Here is a 13,252-nt window from a genome sequence, read left to right as displayed (position 1 = left end):
AGAGTTAAGAAAACTTAAGGCTGGATATGATTGATAGAAGAACTGTGGCTGTCTGTAAGGAGACAATTAGAACTGAGCTGCATGCAATGGGTTGGCAGAAAAGTCGAGGAATTCCATCACCGATCATGAAACCTGAACAAAAGGTGCGACAGTTGAACTGGTGCATACAGCATAGACATTTTAACTGGGACAATGTGATTTTCTCAGATGAACGTTCTGTGTGGCTGTTTCCTAATACACTGAAATTCTGGACCAAACAAACTGAAAAACCTTTGTATCAGCGCCCAAAGTACAGTCCGAAATTTAACGTGTGGGTGGCATATCTGTGTTAGGGACAACGCCCCTCTGTGTATTTGAAGGGAATATGAACAGTGAGCGGTACACAGATATTCACGAGGGACATATACTTCCATCTGCTCACGTGTTCTATGGAAATGTTTGGATTTTCCAGGACAACGACCCAAAACATCGTTCAAAGCATTCACAGACCTGGTTTCGGACCCAAAATATCACATTATTAGATTGGCCAAACTATAGCCCTGACCTAAATCCAATAGAAAATGTTTGGGGACTTATGAAGGAAAGTGTCAATAAGAAAAAGCTGACAAATACTGCTGAAATGAAAGAAGAGGTGGTCCGATATTGGGACATCATGGACCACGACTTTCTAACTTCTTTGATCAGTGCTATGCCCCGCCGCATTGAAGCCTGCAATACTGCCCATGGTGACTTGACAAAATACCAACTGTTCACCTGTCTTTGAATCTGGAGTAATGTTCTGCTAATATTCACATTTAATACGTGAGTAATGAGTGAAAATTAAAAAATATTACAATCTTAAATTCTCAATAATTTCTGGTTGTGTACATCGGTATATATATGAACAACAAAATACATACTGGCGACAAAATCCAGAGAATAGTACCTTCTTCATGTTTTTTTCTATAAAACAGATGACGTGTATATGACACAAGAAAATACGATGTATGGACAACAAATACAAATAGCATACATTGAAAAGCGACCTTAGAGAGGCAATCAGTAGAAATGTATCAAATTTGAAGCTGCTTAGCTTGGACTGATATTTCCAACAATAGTTCGTGTCAGCGAGTGATGGCTAAGCCTACAACCATCTTGTGTCGGGTATCTTCGGTCCATACTGCTGATCGTTGTGTGCCTGGACAATGTGCCGACTACTCGAAGTGTTTCTGTTAGTACCACGAGACTTTGGTTGAGCTGAATCACAAAACTTGGCCGAGGCTGCTGAAAAGAAACATGGTACTAAATTAAATCTTACAGGTTATTAAATGTGTGTGTGCCTTTTTTCTGTGATTGTGTGTGAGTGTGTGTGTGCGCGTGCGTGCGTACGTGCGTGAGAGTGTGTGTGAGTATGTGCGTGTGAGAGAATGCGTGTGTGTGTGAGAGCGAGAGAGAAAGAGAGAGAGAGCGCATGTGTGTGAGAGGAGGAAGTGTGTATGATATGAGTGTGTGGGAGAGAGAATCTGTGCGGAACGAAAGAAGGAGAGCATGAGTCGTCTTAGGACGTAAATCAGAGTGTATATATTGTAAAAAACTATATCTTCTTTTTTTCTGGCAAATAATAGTTAGTTTATTTTTGTGATATTTGTTGTTTCAAGCCACAAGCAACAACACTCCTCCATTTGACGGCTTGCTCCGAAAGATTGGGATGATGTCTAACCCCACCCTCATCCCCCAACCCCCTCTCCTACCCACCACCAAGTCAGTTTCATCTTTCTTCATCAAATTGTTTCATTAGGTTTCCAAAATGTTTCTGAAACCAAGTGACTCGATCTACATCTGAAATCATTTAAAAAACTTACCAAGTGATCTTATGTTGATTTCTTTAGCAGACTAAGTTACACAATGCGTGAAAACATTTATTTTGTGTTTTTCACAATTTATATATGTTATAGCCCGAATGCACTCTTGCTCATTGAGGTTGGAGATGACGATTTAAAAAATATATTGGTGGCCTGGGTCCCGTTCCACAACGCGATCGTAGCGCTACGACTGTCGTAAGTCTATGTTAAAGTATGGGAGTTACGATCATCTTAGCGCTACGATCGCTTTGAGAAACGGGGCCCTGGTCCGGAGGCCGCCGTGATATATGTTTTTTTAATGACTTTGGCTTTAAACATCATTCACTCACTCAGTCACATTTAACTGTTCTCTCACCCCTTTGCATGACACTGAACTTCTTATTGCATAGTAGCTAGCGTTCGCAGGCAAGCACCCCGCCTAGAATGGTGGCGACAAGCGTCATGATCCAGCCGACCACTACCATCGCAACGATGCCGACAGCAATGCTGTTAATGTCGTTGAGGTCTTCACAGGTCATTGCACTGGCGCTTTTAGACCTGTTAAATATAGCAGAAACTATATTACAACAAAATCAGGCATACAATTAAGGGGATTAAGTGTCTAATAGTTATTGATGCAATATCAATGTATACAGCCCGGGACAAAATAAAGTGGACACCTTTTGTGATCATGGCTAAATTAAATAAACAAGAGATGCTTCTTTGAAGGGGGTGTGGTTGTGGGCGTTGTTTTGGGTGTTGTTTTGATTGTGAAATACACTTTACACTTTACTGGTGAATGTTTCTTAAAATTTAAGCTCACATTTGTCAGATCTCCTGACCTGAAACTCAGATACCGCAGCCGATACAGATAACTCGGATCCTCTATTTCTACCAAGGGATGCAACTCTGTACCTTTGCTATTCCATACCACACTCAATATATATATTCCAAACATATATATCGGTAATGCGAATGAAACACGGATGCCACGTGACATGATAAACATGCCGATAACCTTCCGTTTGGGAATACACTGGCAGAAAGGAAGGATGGACCTATCGGCATGTGAGTTATAGGTTAAATCATATTTGAACCGAGGCGATGGTTGTAGCCCAGTGGTTAATGCGTTTGCTCGTCACGCCGAAGACCCGGGTTCGAATACCTATATGGGTACAATGTGTGAATCTTATTTCTGGTGTCCCCCGCCGTGAAATTGCTTGAATATTTCTAAAAATGGCGTAAAACTAAGCTCACTCACAAGAAACAAGAACAGATTTGTCAGTGAGTGAATTTAGTTTTACGCTGCACACAGCAATAATTCCAGCTATATGGCGGCGGTATGTAAATAATCTAGTCTGCACCAGACAATCCAGTGATCAACAGCATGAACATCCATCTACGAAATTGGGATACAATGAGTGTCAACCAAGCCAGCGAGCCTGACAACCCGATCCCGTTAGTCGCCTCTTACGACAAGCATGGGTTACTGAAGATCAATTCTAACTTGGATCTTCACAAACATAAACTATAATTATTAAAATCTTTAGAAAATATTAAAAATAGGACACTAATTGATATTAATCTGATATTACATGGCAATGCAGGTCTCTCCATTACTGAAAATCAGAATGTTTTCAAATATGTACATATCTAATCTCTCAAACAAATCGTTTTCTCAGTTAACGTCTGTTTAACATATCCTAGCCTAGTCTGTCACTTGTGTACACTGTTGTAAGATGAAATGTGAAATTCTTGGAAGAAGGCTTTTCTATGTTGGATAACTTGTGCCCAATCCTTTCCTTGAATGAATAAAATATGTTTTAACTAATCGTTACAATAGTTACCCTTCGCACACACATTTGTCCCCTTCAGTCCGGCAGAGTTGGTTGTCGGGTCTACTGAATGCGCCCAGTGCCAGCACGCATATGATAAAGATGATCCCAGTGAAAATGAGCGTCAGAATACAGAATACCATCTGGGTGATGTACTGAAATACACACGTTATTGATACAGCCAATATCGAGTTGTCATGGCAATATGGTTCTATGGTTCTATGTAAAAATGTTATGGTGCCAATACTGAAAAACGAACAAGGCTTGAATCCCTGTTATGTTCTATGTATCATGGAACTATGTTTATGATGATATTCTACCATCTTTGACTTTTCGTCGAATACATCTTTACTATTTTAATACAACTGCGTCTATATTTCAGACAAAATTCATATTTGAATTGACGACGACATCGACACATCGACATATACCTTGACACATATGCACACACCGACATAGACACATGTACATGCATACATCAATGTATATCTTTACACGTATGTACACACCCATATTACACATATCGACACTCTCACACTGACACACACATGTACATACACATACACATACACATGTATATGCACTTCCCGACGCATCAACACAGTGACACAGACACATATCGCCACGTACATGTACACACACTGACACGTACACACACTAACACAGACACGCACTGACACGTACACATGCACACACTGACACATACACACATCAACACATACTTTGACACACATATGCACACACGAACACATAAACACAGTGAAACAGACACATAGCAGCACCAACACACTGACACATACACATGTACACACACCGACACATACAATATCGATTTATGCACTCCACACACACATTTCCACACACAAATACACTGTACACTGACACACTCACGCACACTAGGGGGGAGAACGGAAGGGCGCTGCTACTCACCCCTCCCTTGCAGCGAGCACATGATGACACAGTACCGATGAAGCCAGGGAAGACAAACTGTAAAGACAATAAGTTGAGTGTCAGCGCGAAACGACCAATACAGCAGGATCTATACAATTCTCCCAAAAAATGTGATTTCCAACAAAATCATTGACAAACAATTACTGGATGAATGTAAAAGAGTTAATCGACAAATTACTCAGGGTTATAAAGTCCAAACATTTTTTTAATGATTGTTTCTGCTCTAAATTGCAAACACAAAATCAAATCAGATGTTGTATTGTAACATCAAAAGCTGTTTCTGCTTAGATGATTTAAAATTCAAAATCAGGATTTGTCTTTTTGGGTTAACAATTCCTGCTGATTGACACGGCCTGTAAATAATCGAGGTTGGAACAAAGAGACCAGCGATTAACAGCATGAGTATCGATAAATAAGAAGCGTTACGGTTGAGTGAATTGGATGGCAACGGCAGGAAGACAACACTGAAAGCGAACCTGGGGCAATGAACTTTGGTTTTTCTGGTTGGTTAACGCCGCACGATTCTGGACAAGATAATCCAGTGATCAACAGCATGAGCATCGATCTACGCAACTGTGATTCGATGAGCTGTGCCAACCAACTCAGCGAGCGTGACCCCGTTAGTTGCCCATTACGACAAGCATGGTTGCTGAAAATCAATTGTAATCCGGATCTTCATGGGTTTTATTATAAATAATTGAGGTTATATGCCACGATAAAGATCTGCAGAAGGCACCCACAGCCAAGCCAATTGACCATACAGGGGACGATGCATACGCAGCATATCCACCGAAGCCGCCTGATCGCTTGAGAGCCGCCTGAAGGATCTTGTCAAAGAGCACATACACCAAGACGCTGAACGTGATTCCTGCAAGCATAACAAGTGTAGAAGTGAGCACAGCTCACATACCCCCGCTTCCCACGTTGGGACATGGAAATGACTGCTATTGATATATATAATGTGACAAGGATCAGCCGCTCAGAAGACTTTGTCCTTGACTCTACTAAACTTTATATACATGTTAGATAATAGTTTTGCCATGTACTGATTACAGTAATAATTTATGGAAACATTATTTTTTTGTGTTTTCGGTGGAAACCTGACATACAATTGAACTTGTTGCACACAATGAAGTGGACGTAGATGAAGATTGTTATTTTAAGCACATGACATATCTGTGGGTCATGATTAACTTGTGTATTAAGTTTGGTGACCCTAGCATGTATAGTTTGGATCATATGCTGTGGCCAGGTAACCATCAAACACATTTTGCACCAAGTCATGTTTCCATGGAAACAACAACAAAACAAATTCTGAAAAAAAATTAAAATAGCAAAAGGCACATCAATGGGTAATGATTAACATGTGTGTGGAGTTTGGTGAACGTAGCATGTAAACGTTAAGAGATATGCTCCGGACAAAACCATCAAACACATTTGGCACTTCGTGTTTCCATGGAAACAGCAATAAAAGAAAACTCTGAAATTTTTTTGAAATAGCAAAAGGCACATCAATGGGTTATGATTAACATGTGTGTGAAGTTTGGTGAACCTAGCAAGTAATGTTTAAACTTCGTAGCGGGGGTATAATTATTACCTCAGTATACACATTTACACTAACGCTTTCCTTTTGGCACACGTGGTACGTTCATGCTGGGGCTTTTTGTGTGAAGGCAATAGTCTGAAAAGGTTGTCCTGTTATGAAAATAAGGAAATGAATATGCGTGAAGCAGGTGTATTAGATAATCATATTTTCATTATCACCAAGGAATATATTAATAAATTAAGATATACCTCCGCAGATTTAAATTTTGATCAACTCTTCTACCTCATATAAAAACACTACCATTTGGAAGAATATATTTTCGGGGAACACCACTCTGTCTTCAAAGACAAAAGGTTATGTCTCTTTCAAGACGACTAAATTTTAGAATAGCATGGTGAGTTGCTCAATTCTGCACCTTTACCTCTCATTTTCCCCTACCTCTCTCTTTCCCCATCCTCTTTATTTTTTAATTTTTTTATCTTCTTATTTTCATCTCAAGTTATTAACAACGGCATCAATAATACAATAATTCATCAACTGTAACATATGTTATGTTATCCGTATTACCTTGATGAAATGTAGATTACCATGTACCGTTATTAGTAATAAATAAATTACAAAAAAGATGAAAAATAGTCAGCGAGCCTGAAAATAAAAAATCAACAACAAACAAACAGTCTAAAAAGGTTGTCCTGTTATAAAAAATAAGGAAGTGAATATGCGTGCATCTACGTCTACGAAGATAATATGTTATAAGGAATGTAGGACCCTAGGGGATATAGGTCGTATTAACGTTGGATTTAGTTTAGACAAACATTAGACGGACGGACGGAGAGACAGACAGACAGACACACACAGACAGACAGACAGACAGACAGGCTTTTTTGTGAGTGCATTTATATTTTCATCAAAATATAATTATGTGCATATATTTTAGATGTCTGCCGTTTATTTTGAATTGGCCTGTTCCGTATTTTCTCAATTTGCTGAAGTTTTGAATTGTTCAAATATCGGTGATAAAATGCATGAATTCAAATGAATTCATTAAAAATAGTTCGACCATAGTTATTAATTAAGCCTGACTAATTCACAGTGCAAGTTACCTACAGTTTGACTAACTCATAGTGCAAGTCATCCACTGTATGACGAACTCATTGTGCAAGTTGAACACAATTCTAGGTGCCCGTGGTACGAGTTGCAGACACTGCAAGTTACCGGTGGTATGACTAACTCGTAATGCAGGTTAACCGTGGTGTGACTAACTCGTAGTGCAAGTTACCCGTGGTATGACAAACTCGTAAGCAGGTTAACCGTGGTATGACTAACTCATAGTGCAGGTTAACCGTGGTATGACTAACTCATAGTGCAGGTTACCCGTGGTGTGACTAACTCATAGTGCAGGTTAACCGTGGTGTGACTAACTCATAGTGCAGATTAACCGTGGTATGACTAACTCATAGTGCAGGCTAACCGTGGTATGACTTACTCATAGTGCAGGTTACCCGTGGTGTGACTAACTCATAGTGCAGGTTACCCGTGGTATGACTAACTCGTAGTGCAGGTTACCCTAGTGCGATTATCCGTAGTGTGAACAACAACTAGTGTCTGTTGCACGTAAAACCTGGTACCCGTAGTGCTGGTTATCAGCATAACCTGGTACCCGTAGTGCTGGTTTTCAGCATAACCTGGTACCCGTAGTGCTGGTTATCAGCAAAACCTGGTACCCGTAGTGCTGATTATCAGCATAACCTGGTACCCATAGTGCTGGTTATCAGCATAACCTGGTACCCGTAGTGCTGGTTATCACCATAACCTGGTACCCGTAGTGCTAGTTATCACCATAACCTGGTACCCGTAGTGCTGGTTATCAGTAACACCTGGTACCCGTAGTGCTGGTTATCAGCATAACCTGGTACCCGTAGTGCTGGTTATCAGCATAACTGGTACCGGTAGTGCTGGTTATCAGCATAACCTGGTACCCGTAGTGCTGGTTATCAGTAACACCTGGTACCCGTAGTGCTGGTTATCAGTAACACCTGGTACCCGTAGTACTGGTTATCAGCATAACCTGTTACCCGAATGACAAGTTACCGGTAAAAACGCGTATGTTAATTAATGCGGGGGCAGATAATATCATCGTTCATAATAATAATAATAATATCAGGCCTACACCTATCTTGGAATGCAAGTTCGAGACAAGCTCCAGAACGCCAAGATTCAAGACAAACTTCGGGCCGAGTATAAATCTCGCTTAAAGAAAGTCTGGAGCTCAGAGCTAAATGCTCGAAACAAGGTCAAAGCCACCAATACTTTTGCTGTGCCAGTACTCTCCTATTCCTTTGGAGTAGTTGATTGGACAAAACAAGACATCCAGAGTCTCGGCCGCCTGACCAGAAGGATCATGTCTGATAACAGAGCTCACCACCCTCGTTCCTCTCTCAATCGTTTATATATTCCAATCAATTCATGAGGTCGGAGTAGATTAATGTGGAGGTTCTTCATGATAGAATTTTATTGTGTACTTTTGCACATATTTATTTATCGACTGATCCTCTGGTGATGCATGTGAAGCATGATGAAAGCAAGGAATTCCACAGCTATTTTAAGCGTGCCAAGGTTGTTGGACAGAATCTGAAATTTGAGGTTGAGTTTGTTGATGGCGATGTACTGCTGGACGGTACAGCGATGGAAGTAAACCAGGTGAAGTCCTTCTCCAAGTCCGCCCAGAGTCCAGAACAGAATAGCAATCCCACCGACTCCTTCGCCTGGATGAAGTCGGCTGGTCTTAAATGTGAAACTGAGGGCTTTCTTTTTGCTGCTCAGGACCAGTCACTTCACACTCGTAATCGACAAAATATGATTCTAAAAGAAAATATCAATATGAAATATCGACTATGTAATGAATTTACAGAGACTGTCCAACACCTTGTCAGAGGATGCCTTTTTTTGGCACAAACAGCATATCTTAAACGACATGATGGCATGGTTCGCTGCTTTTACTATCGTCTTCGCCATGCCTGTGGCTTTGACTCTGAGGTCCATCCGTGGTACGACCCTGAACTTGTCCAGGGCGTCATGGAAAATGATGCTTTCAAACTTCTGTGGAATAGGCCTATATGCAGCCTTAGAGAAATTCCAGCCAACAAACCTGATCTTGTCCTTTTTGGTAAAGGCAATGAATTTATTTATATCATTTAATTTTCTGTCCCTTTTGACAGCAATGTGATTGACAAGATTCAGGAAAAGTATGATAAATATGTGGACCTCGAGTTTGAAATGTCTCGCTTGCATCCCAAGAACACTGTCGTCAGGTTCCCCATTGTTCTCGGTGCCCTTGGTTTGGTACCTCCTGATCTCTTGGCGCAGATCAGGAGAGTGCCCGGGTTCTCCACCGGGGGTACAGCCCTTCTGACACTCTGGGTAATGCAGAAGGCTGCAGTGTTGGGGAGCCTTCATATTCTCCGGAAAGTTCTTAGTGGGTTCGACTAGGCAGTGTTTCCTGGGAGAAGTCCCATTCGCTGTCTGGGCTGCGTGTAGAAGGGGCAAGGGCCCTGAGCTGATGATGAGCCTTACCAGCCTGACTGTGCCAGGACCACCCGAACCCTCTCTGCTGCATCCTATCTTTAATCTGTAAAACATAATAATAATAATGGCCATTTATAAAGCGCCTGTTTTCACGCACTTGAGTATGCTCAAAGCGCTGGCGTCTTATTATAACCCAAGCTGCCTGTGAGGCACTAGAAAGTTAACAGTCATATGAACTAACCCACCGGGTACCCATTCACAACAGAGGCAATTCATGCACAAACTCACTTGCCTAAGGTGACACCACATGTGTCGCTTGTGCTTCGCTGTGGGGCAGCACTGAAGTCCTAGAAACTATAAGGAGTCAAGCTGCCAAATACGGTCACCCATTTAAGGCATGTCCGCCACTAACGTTGCTTAACTTCAACTGATTTTCACAGAACCATGCACCACCACACATAGGTGTGCATATTTGCACACATTGCGTGGTTGCATGAATTTCATTATAAACAGTATGTGACTCTGTCCCATTGTAGACACTGCCAGCTCTATGCGATATCCAACATTACACTTGCCTACATCATTCATGAGCCCGGTGGCGGAGGAACTCGGCTCAGTCACATCCAATTCCATGGAGGAGGACGTGACATTTTGTTTCGGGATACAAAAACACGGCAAATGGTAATAGCTTTAACAGATATGTTCATCTGCCAAACGGCTTTGTTTGAAATCTTAGAAGAGACATTGTGGCGTTGTCGCTTTTACAAAAAACCAAAAAAACAAACAAACCAAAATAAACAACCCAAAAACACACAATACAAAACAAAACAAAAAAAACAAGCAAAAAGAGTAAAATCTGGCAAAGTGCTGTGTGCGACAATGCGACATTTTTGCTTTTTGTCGCACTTTTAATAATGTTTTTTTATTACACAAACGAGCGACAGTGCGACAGTGCGACAGCGAGACAGATTTCAAGGTCAAAACATGTCGTCCCACCTAAAATGTGTCGAAAAAACGTAAAGATGCACGACAGTGAGACAGTTTTCATGGTAAAATCATGTCGCCCCATCTAAAATGCGTAAAATGACCATTAGATATGGCGACATGTTGCCCATTTAGCTAACGTGACAATGTCCCTTCTAGGATTCCATACGTTTGATTTACACGTTAACGTAAAATACCACAACATTTCCGTCAGCTGACCCACATGAGATCTGCATAATAGGAATGGATGAAAACTTTATAATGCTGCGTCCATTATCATTAGTGCATGTCGCGAGGGACCGTCGATGATGTTGTGTAGTGTCATCGGAACAAAACATGACGCGCTATGGGACATCGCAGCACACGGTGCTTGAATATCAAATGCCATTGGCAGATCCTGGCTTGTCTGTGAAATCGAATTGGAATTGCAGATTTTAGATGCGCCACTGTTGGGAGAATAGTTGCCATGGGCCGTATATTTCAGACATCATGCACATGGAATATCTACTGTGGACAAACAGGTGACGCGCAATATGGTGTAGGATTCAGTTGATATGAGAATGGAATAACACCAGTGAGTGAGTGAGTGAGTGAGTGAGTGAGGTTAGTTTTACGCTGCTTTTAACAATATTCCAGCAATATTATTATAACGGCGGGAAACACCAGAAATGGGCTTCACACATTGTACCTTTGTAAGGAATGGACCCCGGGTCTTGGGCGTGACGAGCAAACGCTTTAACCATTAGGCTACCCCACCGCCCGTAATAACACTAGCGTAATACATGGGCAGAGACTGATTCAGCACGTACGTCACAGTGAGTGAGTGGATGTTAGTTTCACGCTGCTTTTAGCAATATTCCGGCAATATCACGGCGGGGGACATGGGCTTCACACATTGTACCCATGTAGGAAATCGAACGCTTGTCTTTGGCGTGGCGAGCGAACGCTTTAACCACAAGGCTATCCCACTGCCCTTCCAGCCTCGAACACCTCTGTGCAGCGGACGTCATGTACAGAGGAGACAACTTGTGTCTTCATAATTATTCAACCGCATTCGTGGTGTAGTGGTTAGAGCGTCCGCCCGGAGAGCGGCAGGTCGCGGGTTCAATCCCCGGCCGCGTCATACCAAACGACATTAATATATAATGCTTGTTGCTCCCTGCCAGGTGCTCGGCATTATTGGGTAAAATAAGGACTGGTCGGCTCGGAGTCAGTATAATGTGTCTGAGTTGGATATTCATGTTTAACATGGTATCCCAGTGAGCTAGCACTGTAAAACCAGCTTAAGTGTGGGCTAGTACGAGCAGCCACACATACACACGCCTGCGCGTCGTCATATGAGCGAAATATTCTTAATTTCGACGTTAAAACCCATTTCACCTCACCTGCCTTTGACGCAATTACATGTCCATACGCTTATGAAGGAAAAGGGTTTTCTAATAATTTAAAGTAATTACAACAGTAAAACATCTATATCTATAGGAGGAATGAATAAATATGATCTACGAATATTGCTGAAAATGGCGTAAAACTAAACACACTCACTCACTAAACACACTAAGGCCCGCCAGTGCTGGATTGTCCTTCCAGGGCTCGATTTAGTGCTTTGTTACTTGCACTGGTGCAACCCAATATTACAAAGTGCAACCTAGTTATTAGTCTAACTTGCACCAGCTGCAAGTCAATTTTTGAGTGGGTAAACCTCTGAATAAAACATCTAAATAATTCAATAGCATATTTCATTTATTACATATTCCAATAAAGTCAGTACAACTGGAATTTGGCTGGTGCAACTAGGTTTTTATCTTAGGTTGCACCCAGTGCAAGTAAGCTAACATCTCTTAAATCAAGCCCTGCCGGCTTCGTTTGTGTGACAGATTCACCTGTGAAATTGTATCGCCTGTTTTAGCCTATCAGTCAGTTCAGTATTTTTTATTAGGCTTATAATAAAGTATTAACATTTGTTTAGTTGGTGTGTTGGGTTTCAAGACAGTAATCATTATGCATTTCTGATCCAATCATCGCTCACGTGTGCATTCTGTCCAAACCAACAAATATTAACCATTGAAACAAATGCAATCACATATAGATATGTTTTATACCATGCGGTTCATATATCCAACACAGAACAATAGTTTTGTTACAATTGTAGGGTGACTAAATATGGTTTTACGCCGCGTTTGGTAATATTCCATCAAAAACATGGCGGGGCACGCCAGAAATGACCTTCACACAATATACTCGTGTGAGGAATCGAACCTGGGTTTTCGGCGTGACTGACTGACTGACTGAGTTTAGTTTTACGCCGCTTTTAGCAATATTCCAGCAATATCACGGCGGGGGACACCAGAAATGGGCTTAACACATTGTGCCCATGTGGGGAATCGAAGCCGGATCCTCGGCGTGAAGAGCGAACGCTTTAACCACTAGGCTACCCCATTGCCCCTTTTTGCAACAATAATAACTAAAAGCTGATTAAGACAAAGCAACGTACCTGACCCAGTGACAACGGCGCAGGAGACTCCATTGGCGATGTTTACCCGTGTTTTCGACATGCTGACTATAAAATCCCGACTGACACTTGTGATGAA

The 13,252-nt window shown here is 41.6% G+C and overlaps 1 protein-coding gene across 2 annotated transcripts; it reads right to left on the bottom strand.

Moving 5' to 3' along the window:
• Positions 1-793: 793 nt before the first annotated feature.
• Positions 794-13,252, bottom strand: LOC124280270. Of its 2 annotated transcripts, none has more exons than XM_046716166.1 (6): positions 13,156-13,252; positions 5,347-5,474; positions 4,586-4,642; positions 3,668-3,810; positions 2,197-2,378; positions 794-1,263 (listed from the first exon to the last, which is right to left on the bottom strand). In XM_046716166.1, exons 1-5 carry the CDS (start codon positions 13,214-13,216, stop codon positions 2,234-2,236), a joined length of 534 nt encoding a protein of 177 aa, XP_046572122.1. In that variant the 5' UTR covers positions 13,217-13,252; the 3' UTR covers positions 794-1,263; positions 2,197-2,233. The 2 variants fall into 2 exon arrangements, with proteins under 2 accessions (XP_046572122.1, XP_046572123.1); XM_046716167.1 differs by having other exon boundaries at positions 794-1,260.

The sequence above is a fragment of the Haliotis rubra genome, unplaced genomic scaffold (assembly GCF_003918875.1).
Source record: "Haliotis rubra isolate DU_JTF1 unplaced genomic scaffold, ASM391887v1 Scf264, whole genome shotgun sequence".
Classification (NCBI taxonomy): domain Eukaryota; kingdom Metazoa; phylum Mollusca; class Gastropoda; order Lepetellida; family Haliotidae; genus Haliotis; species Haliotis rubra.
Note: the sequence above shows the minus strand (reverse complement) of the source record. Positions and strands in the feature narration are given on the sequence as shown.

Coding starts and splice junctions, on each gene's coding strand:
- LOC124280270 (XM_046716166.1), bottom strand. CDS start 13,216: ATGTCGAAAACACGGGTAAACATCGCCAATGGAGTCTCCTGCGCCGTT. Junction 3,811..4,585: donor GTGCTCGCTGCAAGGGAGGG/GTGAGTAGCAGC, acceptor TGTGTATTTCAG/TACATCACCCAGATGGTATT. Junction 2,379..3,667: donor GACAAATGTGTGTGCGAAGG/GTAACTATTGTA, acceptor TATATTTAACAG/GTCTAAAAGCGCCAGTGCAA.